The sequence below is a fragment of the Salvelinus fontinalis genome, chromosome 41, assembly GCF_029448725.1.
Source record: "Salvelinus fontinalis isolate EN_2023a chromosome 41, ASM2944872v1, whole genome shotgun sequence".
In the NCBI taxonomy this organism is placed as follows: domain Eukaryota; kingdom Metazoa; phylum Chordata; class Actinopteri; order Salmoniformes; family Salmonidae; genus Salvelinus; species Salvelinus fontinalis.
The window spans coordinates 7,863,457-7,881,118 of record NC_074705.1 but is presented as its reverse complement, the minus strand read 5'-3'; the positions used below and the strand labels follow the sequence as shown (position 1 = coordinate 7,881,118).

Genomic DNA, 17,662 nt, shown 5'->3' with positions numbered 1-17,662 from the left:
TCCATCCTGTATTTATAGAAAGTGTTGTATTGCCTTATGAACATGCATAGTACTTATAGAGGTGCAATTTTAAAGCCTTAGGAGATATTATAGTAATGAACAAGAAGTTGTGATATGATAGTCAGCCCCAAAGACAATGAGATACACTACCATTGAGTTTATTAGATGATGTTATGGTCAGGAAATGAAGGAGAGAGTTTGAAAGAAATATTGAGAAAATAGATGTTGGTAGTCTATTGGATGATCTTGTGGTATGGGAAGAGGGTAAGGCTCTGGGTAAATGAAGGAATGTCCATGATGGATGTAGCGGCGGCCATCTTGGGCGAGGCGGGGAGGAAGGTCAGTTTGGACACTTCACCGTAGGACGAACTGCCACACTCTTCCTCATCCCTCTCTCCGTTGCCATGACGACTCTGCTTGTCATCTCCTGGGGGGTCGCCCTCCTCCGGCCCAAAACCCACCACCTGGGGAGGGAGGTCGATGTTAGAGCGCACACACACAGCTCTTAAACATTGATAACACTGCTCAACTATACACTTACATGTACACTGAGTTTTCTGCAGTTGTGTCCGCGGTGTTCCAGATACCAGGATACCAGCTCTGCTCTGGTCATCTGCTTCAGGGCCTCAATCTACACACAGTCACACATGAAACATCTGCAGCAACTACAGAAAGCAATGTCAAATTCTGCACACACCAGAAAAACTGAATTGTCCGGTGTGTGTGTCTCACCTCTCTGTGAAGCCTGTTGAAGACATACTGCTGTGTAACGACCTCGGCCCAGTTCCTGTCCACCTCCTCTCCCAGGTGTGTGTCCTCACACTCCTTTAGCTTGACCAACGCAGTCACCTGTGTACACACACACACACACACCTTCAGCTTAACAAGTAAACTTCAGTACACTCCGATATATAGTCAGACACACACACACCTGTGTGTTGAAGGCACTCTCAGTCAGAGCACTCAACTTCTCTCCAAAGGAAGACAGGAACTCCTCTATCTTCAACTCTACCAGCTCAGTACTGAGAGAGAGAGAAGAGATTACTATAAGAGGCGTTTACAGGTCATAAGAGATAGTACTTCTAGCCTCAGGAAGGCCACATCAAAATCACTGCAGTGCACAATGTCATTGGTTCATACAGTCAGTATGAGGATCTCACTTGAACTTGGTGGCCTGTGTTTCCACCGTGACAGAGAAGCCCAGGACTCCAGATGTGTTTCTGCAGGTTGGATAAACATGATACCTGGAGGAGAGAGACGGAGAGAGGGGTTTAAGTTGACTGAGCCAATTAGAAGGTGGAGGTTGGGGGACTGAGATGCCGAGGAAGGTTTGGGACACTGAGGAAGGTTTGGGACACTGAGGAAGGTTTGGGACACTGAGGAAGGTTTGGGACACTGAGGAAGGTTTGGGACACTGAGGAAGGTTTGGGACACTGAGGAAGGTTTGGGACACTGAGGAAGGTTTGGGACACTGAGGAAGGTTTGGGACACTGAGGAAGGTTTGGGACACTGAGGAAGGTTTGGGACACTGAGGAAGGTTTGGGACACTGAGGAAGGTTTGGGACACTGAGGAAGGTTTGGGACACTGAGGAAGGTTTGGGACACTGAGGAAGGTTTGGGACACTGAGGAAGGTTTGGGACACTGAGGAAGGTTTGGGACACTGAGGAAGGTTTGGGACACTGAGGAAGGTTTGGGACACTGAGGAAGGTTTGGGACACTGAGGAAGGTTTGGGACACTGAGGAAGGTTTGGGACACTGAGGAAGGTTTGGGACACTGAGGAAGGTTTGGGACACTGAGGAAGGTTTGGGACACTGAGGAAGGTTTGGGACACTGAGGAAGGTTTGGGACACTGAGGAAGGTTTGGGACACTGAGGAAGGTTTGGGACACTGAGGAAGGTTTGGGACACTGAGGAAGGTTTGGGACACTGAGGAAGGTTTGGGACACTGAGGAAGGTTTGGGACACTGAGGAAGGTTTGGGACACTGAGGAAGGTTTGGGACACTGAGGAAGGTTTGGGACACTGAGGAAGGTTTGGGACACTCAGGAAGGTTGGGACACTCAGGAAGGTTGGGACACTCAGGAAGGTTGGGACACTCAGGAAGGTTGGGACACTCAGGAAGGTTGGGACACTCAGGAAGGTTGGGACACTCAGGAAGGTTGGGACACTCAGGAAGGTTGGGACACTCAGGAAGGTTGGGACACTCAGGAAGGTTGGGACACTCAGGAAGGTTGGGACACTCAGGAAGGTTGGGACACTCAGGAAGGTTGGGACACTCAGGAAGGTTGGGACACTCAGGAAAGTTGGGACACTCAGGAAGGTTGGGACACTCAGGAAGGTTGGGACACTCAGGAAGGTTGGGACACTCAGGAAGGTTGGGACACTCAGGAAGGTTGGGACACTCAGGAAGGTTGGGACACTCAGGAAGGTTGGGACACTCAGGAAGGTTGGGACACTCAGGAAGGTTGGGACACTCAGGAAGGTTGGGACACTCAGGAAGGTTGGGACACTCAGGAAGGTTGGGACACTCAGGAAGGTTGGGACACTCAGGAAGGTTGGGACACTCAGGAAGGTTGGGACACTGAGGAAGGTTGGGACACTGAGGAAGGTTGGGACACTGAGGAAGGTTGGGACACTGAGGAAGGTTGGGACACTGAGGAAGGTTGGGACACTGAGGAAGGTTGGGACACTCAGGAAGGTTGGGACACTCAGGAAGGTTGGGACACTCAGGAAGGTTGGGACACTCAGGAAGGTTGGGACACTCAGGAAGGTTGGGACACTCAGGAAGGTTGGGACACTCAGGAAGGTTGGGACACTCAGGAAGGTTGGGACACTCAGGAAGGTTGGGACACTCAGGAAGGTTGGGACACTCAGGAAGGTTGGGACACTCAGGAAGGTTGGGACACTCAGGAAGGTTGGGACACTCAGGAAAGTTGGGACACTCAGGAAGGTTGGGACACTCAGGAAGGTTGGGACACTCAGGAAGGTTGGGACACTCAGGAAGGTTGGGACACTCAGGAAGGTTGGGACACTCAGGAAGGTTGGGACACTCAGGAAGGTTGGGACACTCAGGAAGGTTGGGACACTCAGGAAGGTTGGGACACTCAGGAAGGTTGGGACACTCAGGAAGGTTGGGACACTCAGGAAGGTTGGGACACTCAGGAAGGTTGGGACACTCAGGAAGGTTGGGACACTCAGGAAGGTTGGGACACTCAGGAAGGTTGGGACACTCAGGAAGGTTGGGACACCCAGGAAGGTTGGGACACCCAGGAAGGTTGGGACACCCAGGAAGGTTGGGACACCCAGGAAGGTTGGGACACTCAGGAAGGTTGGGACACTCAGGAAGGTTGGGACACTCAGGAAGGTTGGGACACTCAGGAAGGTTGGGACACTCAGGAAGGTTGGGACACTCAGGAAGGTTGGGACACTCAGGAAGGTTGGGACACTCAGGAAGGTTGGGACACTCAGGAAGGTTGGGACACTCAGGAAGGTTGGGACACCCAGGAAGGTTGGGACACCCAGGAAGGTTGGGACACCCAGGAAGGTTGGGACACCCAGGAAGGTTGGGACACTCCTACTCTTTCCAGAGGTTCCAGGGTCTATTTAGTCACCAGAGAGACAGACGAGTGAAAGACAGACACTGACCCCAGAGTCTCTTTTGTCCTGAGGAAGTCAAAGCAGGGCTCCTCCATGTGCATCTGGAACCACAACAATAACAACAATATCAACAACACAGAGGTCAGAGGATGAGAGGAAGAAGGGATGAGGGGTTAGGGGATGAATGGTTGTTGGTGTACTCACCACCAGCAGCTCCATCAGTGTGTGTTCTCTGAGGTGTTTCAGACCAGACTGGAGAGGGAAAAAGGAAGAAGGGGAGAGAGTGAATGAATGTCAGAGGTAAGTCAATCAGTCATGAACAGATGAATTGTACCAGTGTGTACCTGGTAGTAGACTGTGACCTCTGAGTTGGCGTCTCCCTTGTTCAGTGCTTTGACCTTACAGAGGTGCTGTTTCAAAGGCAGCTCCACCACTCTGAACAACACAGGGACCTCTGCTGGCAACTTGGAGAACTGCAGCTTACTGACAGACAGATAGCAAAGAAAGTTATGTGTGTGTGTGTGTGTGTGTGTGTGTGTGTGTGTGTGTGTGTGTGTGTGTGTGTGTAAACTTACTCAGTGACGTACTGCAGGAACTGGATTGACTCCTGTAGAGAAAACAGATCACTTTAATAAACATCAGAAATCATACAAGAGGGTTTGGTGGAAAGGGTGTGTGTGTGTGTGTTCATGGTCCAGTCACCTGGCTAGTGAAGTTCCCCTGCACCAGTCCCTCTGCATAGCGCTGGGTCCTGAAGGTTCTGCTGAACTCCATCAGTTCTTCTACAGTCAGACCACCGTCTGCCAGCGCCTGGTACTTCTCTACCATGGACCAGCGACCATGCTCCAGGACCAACAACCGCACGTCCCTGAGAGTGTGTGTTTGGTGAGAGAGAGAAGACAATGGTGAGGTGGGACACACACACCAACAAAGAGACCCACACACACGCGCGTGACGTACTTGCCCAGTTTCTCAGGTCGTATGAGGATGTTGAAGTAGGTCTTTTTGAGCTGCTCAGAGAACATATTGAAGACATCTTGACAGGCAGAGAAGTCAGCTAGATGGTCCAGGATCAGATGGAACAGGAGCTACAGAGGGAGAGGAGGGAACACCATCATCATCATTGAGTGTGGTGTGTGTGTGGCGCGGTGCAGCGTGTCTGGGTCTAACTCACAGGCAGTTTGTGGTTGAAGCCCTTGACCTTGATAACCAGCCCGTGTTCTCCTACTGACAGCTTGTAGTCCAGCTGGGCCACGTCAGCCTCGTAGGCTGGCTCTGCTAGGTTATGACCCAGTATGTTCACTAGCAGGTCAAATAACACCAGGCTAAAGGGGGGGGGGGGGGGGGGCAGAGAATTAGAGGAAGGGGCGGGTGGAGAGGGGTGGGAGTGAGTGAGAGAGGGGGGAAGGGGTGTTGGAGATAAGCAGAGAGAAACAGGATTAAAATACTGTGTAAAACAGTTCCTAGCTATGGCTGCATTCTCGAGAGGCTAGCAATTTTAGCACAATCTCTACCTGTGAAACAATTGTTGGCTAATGGCTAACTAAACTCTGGACTTACTTCTTGGCTGACTGTTGGATGACCGGAGAGATGAGATGGAATCGGATATACGCTGAAGGAGAGAAAGAAGAAACGACAGATCAGCAAAGGAGAGAGTAGAAACGACAGATCAATGAAAGAGTATAGCTATTGACCATTTTAATTGTTCAATGTTGTAGTAACTCAAATCAAATGTTTTATAAAGCCTTTTATACATTAAATAAAGGTAAAATAAAGATCAGCAGAAGAACAGTTGCCAGTAAAAACTCCCTAGAAGGAAGGAACCTATGAAGAAACCTAGAGAGAAACCAGGCTCAGAGGGGTTAAGATTAAGGCAAAATTCCACCCAAAAACAACATTTTGGTATTTGTTTCACTAGTCCTTTGTTGATATAGTCCCAAAATGTTTTGCATGTCAGCAATCATGTTTCAAGATATATTACTTTCAAAATACAGAAACACAGCCAGTATGATGAAGTTATAAACTGCTGACATTTTGTGACTATATCAACAATGGACTAATGAAACAAATACCAAAAGAGTTTTTGGGTGAAATTTTCCTTTAAGAGAATATGTGGACATTGACGCCAGATTGTGTGTGTGTGTTATAAAGTAGTTACTTTGAAACACACACACACTAGGGCTGGCACAATTACTGTATGGATGAAAACCATTATGAAGAGAAAATAACCGCCATCATTTTTGTTTTTGGGGTACGAACAGGACGGCCTGGAATTTGTGCGGTGGAGTGTGTTTCTGCTGTAACATGTACTCTAAACAACATGATGAAACTTTGTTGCTCCTAGTTGAAACAAGCAAAGTGCTGTAGCAAATGAGTCTTCGGTTGCCTAGGAAACAGCAGCACACATGAAAAGAACGGGCTTGGAACCATAGAATTATCAACAAGAATCATCATTTAGGAGGATCTATATGCTTGGAACCTCTTACCCTGGCAATTTGACTGGTAAACTCATAGGTACACTAGGGATGGCTGCATAGTATTGTGAAGTAATAACTTCCACGGTAATGTAGAATGTTAATTCAAATGATAACTGATGTGGCTCTTGTAATGAAATGTCTTTTGTGTAACGTCAGTTGAGTTGAATCAAAGATTTTCAATTATATTGACAAGATAGTGGAGTGACCGCTCTAACAATGGAAATGCATGTCCTTAAAGATGGAAGGCATTCAGGTGGGACCATTCTAGCCAATGAGAGGGCAGAATGGTCCCACCTGAACAATTCTGATATAAAGTCGTTTTTTTCAAAGTTGGTCAAACGCGTCCACCTATATCAGTGCAGTCGTAACAACCTAACCATTCCTGAAAACCTAGCAGATCAAATAAGCCTCACGTGGGAATATAGCAATTACATTGTTCGTTCACAAAATTCAACACTCTCTCATTGACCTCCATACAAAAAATTCCTCACTTGGTGGTCTTATTTTCGTGGACAGATTTTGGGCGGAGTAAACCCTCTTGTGGGTACACTCGCAATGGCTGCCAGTCCACCCATTATGCCACCATTGACTTGAATGGGGACGCCCATTCTATTTTTTTTATTACTATTCAAATGGTTATTACGGAGATCGCGTCATTTGGCTGGCCAATTACCATCATCCAAAATGCCATGACCGTCACAGTCCTAACACACACACACACACACACACCTTTGGGTATGTTGAAGTTGTTGTCCTTCTTGTACCAGAGACATCCTCGGTCGTTGGCAGTTACTCTGACTGGCAGATCAGTATCAGGACAGTCAGACTGCTTCAGGCTGAAATCAGTCGCTGGAAGGAAGACACGAAATATAAACACATTAGGAAGGTTCACAACACAGAAACACACAGACATAAACACACTAACCGATGAACTTGTTCTCGACAGGGAGGTGCAGGTCAGAGTTGTGCTCAAAGTCTCCGTTCCAGCGCTCTCTCCACCCCTGTTGGATATCTGGACAGAGAAGAGACAACTATCAGGATACCCTCTCTCTTTCTCCACATATTGGGACCATGTTAATATAATCTGGTCCTCTAACAATGCAAACAGATACAGTGCCTTCAGAAAGTATTCACACCTCTCGACTTTTTCCAAGATTTTTTGTTTTACAGCCTGAATTTAAAATGTATTCAATTGAGATTTTGTGTCACTGGTCTACACACAATACCCCATAATGTCAAAGTGGAATTATGTTTTTAGACATTTTTACAAATTAATTAATAATGAAAAGCTGAAATGTCTTGAGTAAATACGTATTCGAACCCTAAAAGCCTAAATAAGTTCAGGAGTAAAAATGTGTTTAACAAGTCACATAATAAGTTGCATGGACTCACTCTGTGTGCAATAACAGTGTTTAACATGATTTTTGAATGACTACCTCATCTCTGTACCCCACACATACAATTATCTGTAAGGTCCCTCAGTCGAGCAGTACATTTCAAGCACAAAGACCAGGGAGGTTTTCCAATGCCTTGCGAAGAAGGGCTGGTTAAATGGTAAAAAAACAGAGATTGAATATCCCTTTAAGCATGGTGAAGTTATTAATTACACTTTGGATGGTGCATCAATACACCCAGTCACTACAAAGATACAGGCGTCCTTCCTAACTCAGTTGCCAGAGAGGAAGGAAACCAGTTAGAGTTTAATGGCTGTGATAGGAGAAAACTGAGGATGTATAAACAACATTGTAGTTACTTCACAACACTAGCCTGTACAGAATAAAACATATTCCAAAACATGCATCCTGCTTCCATTAAGGCATTAAAGTAAAACTGAAAAACATGTGGCAAAGAAATAAACTATGTCCTGAACACAAAGTGTTATGTTTGGGCCAAACACAACACATTACTGAGTACCACTCTTCATATTTTCAAGCATGGTGATGGCTGCATCATGTTATTGGTATGCTTGTCATCGGCATGACTAGGATAAAAAGAAACGGAATAGATCTAAGCACAGGCAAAGAGGAAAGCCTGGTTCAGTCTGCTTTCCAACAGACACTGGGAGACAAATTCACCTTTCAGCAGGACAATAACCTAAAACACAAGGCCAAAAATACACTGGAGTTGTTTACCAAGACGGTATTGAATGTTCCTGAGTGGCCTAGTTACAGTTTTGATTTAAATCAGCTTGAAAATCTATGGCAAGACCTGAAAATGGCTGTCTATCAATGATCAACAATGAACTTGACAGAGCTTGAATAACTTTAAAAAGAATAATGTGCAAATATTGCACAATCAAGGTGTGTAAAGCTCTGAATCGCCTTCATTTCTCAGAGCAAGAATAGACTGATGAGTTTCAGAAGAAAGGTCTTTGTTTCTGGCCATTTTGAGCCTGTTATCGAACCCACAAATGTTCCAGAAACTCAACTAGTCTAAAGAAGGACAGTTGTATTGCTTCTTTAATCATCACAAAAGTTTTAAGCTGTGCTAACATAATTGCAAAAGGGTTTTCTAATGATCAATTAGCCTTTTAAAATGATAAACTTGGATTAGCTAACACAACGTGCCATTGGAACACAGGAGTGACGGTTGCTGATAATGGGCTTCTCTACGCCAATGTAAATATTCCGTAAAAATCTGCCGTTTCCAGCTACAATAGTCATTTACAACATTAACAATGTCTACACTGTATTTCTAATCCATTTGATGTTATTTTAAATGGACAATTTTATTTTATTTTTTTCAAAAACAAGGACATTTCCTAGTGACCCCAAACTTTTGAACGGTAGTGTATATTTAATCCATTTTGAACTCAGGCTGTAACACAACAAAATGTGGAACAAGTCAAGGGGTATGAATTCTTTCTGAAGCCACTGTAGTAGGCCCGTGTGTGTGTGTGTGTGTGTGTGTGTGTGTGTCTCTCACCCTCTATGCTGTAATGTGTCCCAAACCATTTCTCCCTGAGGGGACAGTGGCCTTCGTGGTCTGGAGAGAGCAGCAACAGGTTGGATCTGTCTGGAGTCAGCAAGGACAGGGCCGCACTGATCACCTACACACACACACACACACACACACACACACACACACACACACTAGAAATACTTTCTTTGAATCAACAAATCACATTACATTCAAGAAGGTTTCAAACATTTCAAAGGTCTTTGTATGCATGGACACTTAAGGATACAGAAAGCACCTTCTCCAAACAGCACATACACACACCAGGTTAGCTTAGTAAGCAAGGAAAGGGCCGAAACGATCACCTTAACACACACACACACACAGTCCGTACCTCAGGTGAATACTGGAACATGAGCTGGTCTCCGGTGAGGAAGTGTTCTTTAGGAAACAGCTGCATGTTCTCACAGATATCCTCCACATACTCTATAGGGTCCGTCTGAAACACACAGGGGTGCATCTGTTGGTTGGGTGCATTCATTCCTGTACTTGTAGATAGGAGGAGAATGCTAGTAGTATTACCTGTTCCTGGTAGTGAAACTCATTGGCTTCAATCTTTTGAATCTCCTCATAGATCCTACAAACATAGAGAGAGAGAGAGAGAGAGGCAGAGGGAGAGATAGAGAGAGAGAGCGAGCGAGATGGAGACAGATGAGAGAGGGAAAGAGAAAGATATAGTCATATACTGTATAAATAAAGCACATATTCTGCATTTCACATGCCTATAATGAAGCCCTAATCACAGAGACACTACCTTTGTTGGGGGCCCAGGCTCTGCAGCATCTTGAGATACTGGAAGACCAGGTGAGCCACCTGTAGAGAAACACAGATAATGTGTGTACTGTGTACCAAACGTTTTACTATACTTGTGAGTACCAAAAGTGCTCACAAGAATAGTAAGCCAACTAAAATTTAGAGAAGTGAGGAAATTTTGCCTGTCCTCACTTGTAAAAATACTATTTTAGGTTTCAGGGTTAGGTTTATAACTAGGGTTAGGGTTATAATTAGGGTTAGGGAAAATAGGACTTTGAATGGGTGTGTGAGTGAGTGTGTACCAACCTGGTAGAAGTTCTGGAATCCTTGGTCAGTGAGTGTGTACCAACCTGGTAGAAGTTCTGGAATCCTTGGTCAGTGAGTGTGTACCAACCTGGTAGAAGTTCTGGAATCCTTGGTCAGTGAGTGTGTACCAACCTGGTAGAAGTTCTGGAATCCTTGGTCAGTGAGTGTGTACCAACCTGGTAGAAGTTCTGGAATCCTTGGTCAGTGAGTGTGTACCAACCTGGTAGAAGTTCTGGAATCCTTGGTCAGTGAGTGTGTACCAACATGGTAGAAGTTCTGGAATCCTTGGTCAGTGAGTGTGTACCAGCCTTGTAGAAGTTCTGGAATCCTTGGTCAGTGAGTGTGTACCAACCTGGTAGAAGTTCTGGAATCCTTGGTCAGTGAGTGTGTACCAACCTGGTAGAAGTTCTGGAATCCTTGGTCAGTGAGTGTGTACCAACCTGGTAGAAGTTCTGGAATCCTTGGTCAGTGAGTGTGTACCAACCTGGTAGAAGTTCTGGAATCCTTGGTCAGTGAGTGTGTACCAACCTGGTAGAAGTTCTGGAATCCTTGGTCAGTGAGTGTGTACCAACCTGGTAGAAGTTCTGGAATCCTTGGTCAGTGAGTGTGTACCAACATGGTAGAAGTTCTGGAATCCTTGGTCAGTGAGTGTGTACCAGCCTTGTAGAAGTTCTGGAATCCTTGGTCAGTGAGTGTGTACCAACCTGGTAGAAGTTCTGGAATCCTTGGTCAGTGAGTGTGTACCAGCCTGGTAGAAGTTCTGGAATCCTTGGTCAGTGAGTGTGTACCAGCCTGGTAGAAGTTCTGGAATCCTTGGTCAGTGAGTGTGTACCAACCTGGTAGAAGTTCTGGAATCCTTGGTCAGTGAGTGTGTACCAACCTGGTAGAAGTTCTGGAATCCTTGGTCAGTGAGTGTGATGGAGATGGAGAAGATGGAGTAGGTAGAGTTCTGGTCAAAGCCTGTTTCACTGTTCCCTCCAAACAGAGCCATGGCCCAGCACCTACACACACACACACACACACACACACACACACACACCTCAGCACCTAAGTACAGTTACCACAAACATTGCTATAAAACGGTGCATTATGGGTTATGTAGTCCTGTATGCTGTAGTTCTGACTCACTTCCTCCTGAGAATTGATAGGATGCTGCCTGTGCCCTCGTGACCAATTAGCCAAGAGATGTAGTGGAGAGGCTTCACCCTGAGAAAGAGAGAGAGAGCAGTAGAGCGAGAACGGGATAGGGGGGGCGAAGAGAGGCAGAAAGAGTGAGGCAGAGAGAGGTGCATCATCAACAGTAGAATCTCTCCTGTAGTTCCTGTATTATAAAGTTGTAGTAGCTGTATTATCTGTAGTAGCTGTATTATCTGCAGTAGCTGTATTATCTGTAATATCTGTAGTAGCTGTATTATCTGCAGTAGCTGTATTATCTGTAGTAGCTGTATTATCTGCAGTAGCTGTATTATCTGCAGTAGCTGTAGTAGCTGTATTATCTGCAGTAGCTGTATTAGCTGTATTATCTGTAGTAGCTGTATTATCTGTAGTAGCTGTAGTATCTGTAGTAGCTGTATTATCTGTAGTAGCTGTATTATCTGTAGTAGCTGTAGTATCTGTAGTAGCTGTAGTATCTGTAGTAGCTGTAGTATCTGCAGTAGCTGTATTATCTGCAGTAGCTGTATTATCTGCAGTAGCTGTATTATCTGCAGTAGCTGTATTATCTGCAGTAGCTGTATTATCTGCAGTAGCTGTATTATCTGCAGTAGCTGTATTATCTGCAGTAGCTGTATTATCTGCAGTAGCTGTATTATCTGTAGTAGCTGTAGTATCTGTATTATCTGCAGTAGCTGTAATATCTGTAGTAGCTGTATTATCTGCAGTAGCTGTATTATCTGTAGTAGCTATATTATCTGTAGTAGCTGTATTATCTGTAGTAGCTGTATTATCTGTAATATCTGTAGTATCTGTAATATCTGTAGTATCTGTAATATCTGCAGTAGCTGTATTATCTGCAGTAGCTGTATTATCTGCAGTAACTGTATTATCTGTAGTAGCTGTATTATCTGTAATATCTGTAGTAGCTGTAATATCTGTAGTAGCTGTAATATCTGTAGTAGCTGTAATATCTGTAGTAGCTGTAATATCTGTAGTATCTGTAATATCTGTAGTATCTGTAATATCTGTAGTATCTGTAATATCTGCAGTAGCTGTATTATCTGCAGTAGCTGTATTATCTGCAGTAGCTGTATTATCTGCAGTAACTGTATTATCTGTAGTAGCTGTATTATCTGTAATATCTGTAGTAGCTGTAATATCTGTAGTAGCTGTAATATCTGTAGTAGCTGTATTGTCTGTAGTAGCTGTAATATCTGTAGTAGCTGTATTATCTGCAGTAGCTGTATTATCTGCAGTCGCTGTATTATCTGCAGTCGCTGTATTATCTGCAGTCGCTGTATTATCTGTAGTCGCTGTATTATCTGTAGTCGCTGTATTATCTGTAGTAGCTGTATTATCTGTAGTAGCTGTATTATCTGTAGTAGCTGTATTATCTGTAGTAGCTGTATTATATGTAATAGCTGTAGAAGCTGTATTATCTGCAGTAGCTGTATTATCTGCAGTAGCTGTATTATCTGTAGTAGCTGTAGTATCTGGAGTAGCTGTAGTATCTGGAGTAGCTGTAGTATCTGGAGTAGCTGTAGTATCTGGAGTAGCTGTATTATCTGGAGTAGCTGTATTATCTGCAGTAGCTGTATTATCTGGAGTAGCTGTATTATCTGCAGTAGCTGTATTATCTGCAGTAGCTGTATTATCTGCAGTAGCTGTATTATCTGCAGTAGCTGTATTATCTGCAGTAGCTGTATTATCTGCAGTAGCTGTATTGTCTGTAGTTGTGTTTCTTACCTGTAGTGTTTCTCCTGAGGAGGCAGGGACCATGTGATTGTCAGAGCATGGACCTTCCTCACAGGAACAACTGAAACACACAGCTATGTCTTACTATACTTGTGAGCATGTATTTTTGGGGACCAACAATTGATTCCCATTCAAGATCCTGTTTTCAGTGAGCTGAACTGAAGCTGTATGGCTCTAAAGGAGATCAGAAGTCTGTACAGGTCAGCTCAATAGACAGGCGTTCCTACCTCTGTACAGCTTGTTGAAGGCTGGAGTATCAAAGGGATCCAGCAGCTCAGAGAAGTCCGGCTTGGGCTGAGCACTGAGGAACAGGGTTCAGTAAGTGTTCGCTAAATGGCCATATTATAATATTTGAATGGTGAGGGATTTATGTACAGCTGAGACTCACTTGTTGGGCACTCCACTGAAGATCTCCTTCACCCACTCCTCTAGAGTGTCCAGCTTCTCTACACACACACACCGACAGAGGAGGACAACAGAGTTACATGTGTGACTGCGCGGCAATGTCGTGTGTGTGTATGTGTGTGTGAGTGCGCGTCACCTTTAGACTGCACAGTCAGGGTCATGTAGTGAGCAGAGTAATGTCTCTTCCAGAAGGAGCGGAGCCTCTTGTAAACGTTGATCTTCTTTTTCCTGGGCTCTGTCTTCAGAGTCTGGGCGTTACCTGGGGAAACCATGACAACCACCGGTGGAAACCATGACAACAGCTCAGTCACATACCACAATAACACAACATCTGTCTCTCATTTACACATGACAACACAGTACACAGAGTAGTTTTTGTGTGTGCGTGCGTGTCCTCACCCCAGCAGAACTTGCCCATGGGGTGACCTGGCTTCGCTAGACTCCCAAACAACATCTCTTTCCTATGAGAGTCAGACGGCTTGGCCAGTTGGTACTCTGATAAAAGAGAGAAGGGGGAGCAGGTCACTACATAACCAGTGCATAAGGTCTGAATAAGGTCAACATTTTTTCCCCCAGAATGCCTCTCACCGGAGTCGACAGCTTCCACCTCCCTGTCGATGGCGTCTCGGATCATCAGAGGACAGATGAAAAACTGGGCCCATCTGGAGAGAGCCAATCACAGACAGGTACAGAGTCAGATGGACTAATCCGAATCAAGAGACAAGGCACAGAGACTATAATGGTGGTGTGTTGCTGACCTGTCCAGAGCCTCTCTGAATTTCTTTCTCTGGACGTCAAACTGGAAGACGGTTCTCTCACAGTCCGTGGAGGCGTTGTCACTGCCCCCATGTTTCTTCAGGAAGGCATCGAAACCATTCTCTGATGGGTACTTCTCACTGCCCATGAACACCACTCCAGGAGGAGAGGAGGAGAGAGGGAGGAGGAGAGGAGAGAGGGAGGAGAGGAGAGAGGGAGGGAGGAGAGGAGAGAGGGAGGAGAGGAGGAGAGAGGGAGGAGAGGAGAGGAGAGGAGGAGAGAGGGAGGAGAGAGGGAGGAGAGAGGGAGGAGAGAGGGAGGAGAGGAGAGAGAGGGAGGAGAGGAGAGAGAGGGAGGAGAGGAGAGAGAGGGAGGAGAGGAGAGAGGGAGGAGAGGAGAGAGGGAGGAGAGGAGGAAAGTCTTATTTATATCCCCTTGTCACAAACACAGCATTGCACCAGATTTATCACAACAAAACAATCTCATCCTTAAGGGCCATCATACTCACTGTGTTCCAGGAAGTGGGCGAGGCCTGGGAGGTCATTGGGGTCACTGAAGCTGCCAATACCCACACACAGCGCTGCTGCAGACTGACATACACACACACACACACACAAACACACATAAACAAACACACAATCATCAACACCCTTATTACTATTGCTGCTAATGTGCTGTTATTTCCTCTTCAGGTCACCCTCTCACCTGTTTTTCTGAGTGTCCCTTCTTCCTCTTCCCTCCATCCTCATCATCCTCAAAGTCACTGTCCTTGTCATCCTCCTCTTCTTCAGACTCTTCCTCTGTTCCCTCTCCTGAGTCTTCTTCCTCCTCTTCCTCCTCCCCCAGTTCCTCCTCCTCCTCCTCTGATTCATCATCTCCAGAGGAGGCGGGACCAGTGAAGTCTGAAATTAGCAGAACTCGAAGCCCATTGGTCAGCTCGATGTACCTGTGGAAGGGGTTAGACAGAGGTAAACACCATTCTCTTATTCTAAGATGCTGACACAACCACACACAGAGTTTGGCCCTCCAGCTGTTTACTGCGCGCTTCAGCTTGTTTACACCGCGCCTTGGCCGACATGTGACCTGTTACTCCCCCAGACACCCTGCAGAGTCTCACAGACAGACAGACAGACAGACGGATGGAAAGAAAGACAAAGTCTCTCTCTCACACTCACACACACACAAACGTTGGTGTGTAAGGTAAACAATGTTACCTGTACTGTTTGGGGTCACTAGGGGACTTGATGATCTCTGGGTCTCCAGTGTTCTCTCCTCCTCCATCCCCTGCTCCCTGGACTTGGACCTTTGGCTCTGGCTCAGCTTCCTCTCTTTCTTCTTCTCTTTCCTCCCCTCGGCCCAGTCCGGTACTCGAGCCACTGGCTGAGGCACTTCTGGACTTGTTGGTCTGTGGCATTCTGAATAGTGACGACACTTTGGCACTGTGGGGCGACAACAGCGAGCCACGGTGAATAGGACACAGGGAAACCAAGACAGGTTATTCAACACCAGGTCTGGAGGGACTCTTCTCTACTTGGAAGTTCATTCATGTCACTGATCGGGCAGAGAGTCCATTCACCTTGTGTGCCAGGTCTGAGTCAGCCCATGATTAGCAGGGAAGGATGACACCCAAAGGGGTTTGGGCCCTGCAGGTCTGGAACTGAATAGCCCTGCTCTACTGGCCAACACGGTGACACCGCGTGTCACTCTAAGGACAGCAATGGTGATGGGCTGGATTTAATTGAATTTAAAATGGTTGCTTAAGCTAGGCTACTGAGTAAATATTTCATTTTAGTGACACGTCTGTCAAGAAGTGACAGTGATTGAAAGTAAGACTCTGTGAAGCAAACATCTATGTATTAGTTTGATCAGTTGTCAAAAACAATATGATCATGCCAGACACAGACAACAGATGCAATTGGGGGGGGGGGGGGGGGGGCGACAATACATCTATTCACCCAACGCCTGTCTCGTTTGTTCGCCCGTATTCAGCTGCGTCAGCTACAAAAACAACCCTAGTGCCCCACACTACACCGTCCCCGGCTCGACTTTATGTAGGGTCAGTCAGCACTTCAAGTCAGCCAACTTATATCGCTATAGCAATCGAGACATCGAATACAAAATGGCAATACTATGAAAGATACAGTAACACAGATACAGGCTACTTCACCTTGATCGCCCGACACGTCTATCAAAAAGCCTCAGACTTTTCTAGGCTAGCGACTCACACAACACATGTCAAACCCCACCCAACTTTTATACTACAGGAACGTGTACTTCAAATTGGTTCTATGTCCTAGAAATGAATCTTATGTTTGGTCAAGTTTGACAGCTAACAAAGTAGCGTTGGTCCCGGCGATGTTTCCATACCTTGCTTCTTGATATCACAGGGATGGAACCTAGCGTTTCCCCTGCATGTGGTCGGATGATTATTTTGCTATAAGGAGCGCCTTGATTCGTCGAAAACGAAGAGCATTTCAACATTGCAGCATTTGATTGCTTCGAAACAAGGCAGACACACCCAGGGGCGTGATTACGGAAACTTTGAACGATCGTGATAGGGCAAAATACGCCACACGTGGGAACTTCTCTACTCTTCACATTGTGGTTACATTGTAGCAGCAACACGAGACTGTTTGTTACATTGTAACTAACAAGTACCGTAGCACTAGCAGCAACAACAAAATGGACAGTGTCAACAAGTTGTCTGACAGGACCTATACTTACCACAGTCCCGCGTTACAGCAGTCCATAATGAGTTTATATTTTCCAGCACTCATTCATTGCACCGTAATAAAAACAGCATCGAGGTAGTTACAGTCGCTTGGTGGCTTGTCCATAGAAAGGCTTGAGATAGGCAACTGTACATTGTGATGCAGATACAGTAGAATACAAGTGATACGTTCTATTGAATTGCTTCCTAAATTCCAAACCTTCCAGTGGCAGTGTTGAGCCGCTAGGGGGTAGGCGACAACAGGGCCGATATTGATAGTTTGTCTGTTGATGGTCTGTAGGCCTACAGTTGAACGAGCGACTGCTAAAGACATGACCTTGCTTTTGGGCCGTTTGCAGAGACACAGATTAGACTCTCGTTCTCCTGAACAGACTGGACACTAATGATAATGTGCTGGATATCCTGATAATGACTAATGAAACTACAGACTTCAGTCTGTTTAATGCAGAACCAGGCCAGCGAAGATTCAACAATACTTACAAAAATACAGTCTACTCTATGTAATTCTATGCAATTTATTTATATTATATTTGTCTCTCTCTGTGTGTGTGTGTGTGTGTGTGTGTGTGTGTGTGTGTGTGTGTGTGTGTGTGTGTGTGTGTGTGTGTGTGTGTGTGTGTGTGTGTGTGTGTGTGTGTGTGCGTGTGCGTGTGTGTCTGTGTGTACTTAGTATGACTTTAGATTCTAAAGGGCCAAGGTTCCCATGGCAACTGATTAAAACCCTAATTAAAGCAGGGGGTTTAATTCATTAGCTGGCGTGTGTGTGTGT

The 17,662-nt window shown here is 45.7% G+C and overlaps 1 protein-coding gene across 5 annotated transcripts; it reads right to left on the bottom strand.

Moving 5' to 3' along the window:
• Nucleotides 1-142: 142 nt before the first annotated feature.
• On the bottom strand, nucleotides 143-16,629 carry LOC129840742 (nardilysin-like). Of its 5 annotated transcripts, none has more exons than XM_055908888.1 (32): nucleotides 16,530-16,629; nucleotides 15,377-15,601; nucleotides 14,868-15,108; nucleotides 14,671-14,752; nucleotides 14,165-14,318; nucleotides 13,995-14,068; nucleotides 13,806-13,901; nucleotides 13,543-13,665; nucleotides 13,390-13,447; nucleotides 13,229-13,302; nucleotides 12,993-13,062; nucleotides 11,220-11,297; nucleotides 10,972-11,092; nucleotides 9,787-9,845; nucleotides 9,555-9,609; nucleotides 9,367-9,471; nucleotides 9,000-9,123; nucleotides 7,000-7,086; nucleotides 6,804-6,923; nucleotides 5,158-5,209; nucleotides 4,772-4,922; nucleotides 4,558-4,685; nucleotides 4,300-4,465; nucleotides 4,173-4,204; nucleotides 3,942-4,080; nucleotides 3,802-3,849; nucleotides 3,646-3,698; nucleotides 1,161-1,244; nucleotides 932-1,022; nucleotides 733-849; nucleotides 542-631; nucleotides 143-464 (listed from the first exon to the last, which is right to left on the bottom strand). In XM_055908888.1, the coding sequence occupies exons 2-32, from the start codon at nucleotides 15,574-15,576 to the stop codon at nucleotides 234-236; spliced, it is 3,303 nt and encodes a 1,100-aa protein (XP_055764863.1). In that variant the 5' UTR covers nucleotides 15,577-15,601; nucleotides 16,530-16,629; the 3' UTR covers nucleotides 143-233. The 5 variants fall into 5 exon arrangements, with proteins under 5 accessions (XP_055764863.1, XP_055764864.1, XP_055764860.1 ...); XM_055908889.1 differs by lacking the exon at nucleotides 16,530-16,629 and adding an exon at nucleotides 15,739-15,890; XM_055908885.1 differs by having other exon boundaries at nucleotides 13,806-14,068.
• Between the last annotated feature and the right edge of the window lie 1,033 nt (nucleotides 16,630-17,662).

Coding starts and splice junctions, on each gene's coding strand:
- LOC129840742 (XM_055908885.1), bottom strand. CDS start 15,576: ATGCCACAGACCAACAAGTCCAGAAGTGCCTCAGCCAGTGGCTCGAGT. Junction 14,319..14,670: donor CGCCCACTTCCTGGAACACA/GTGAGTATGATG, acceptor CTCCTCCTGGAG/TGGTGTTCATGGGCAGTGAG. Junction 4,205..4,299: donor AGGGGAACTTCACTAGCCAG/GTGACTGGACCA, acceptor TTTTCTCTACAG/GAGTCAATCCAGTTCCTGCA.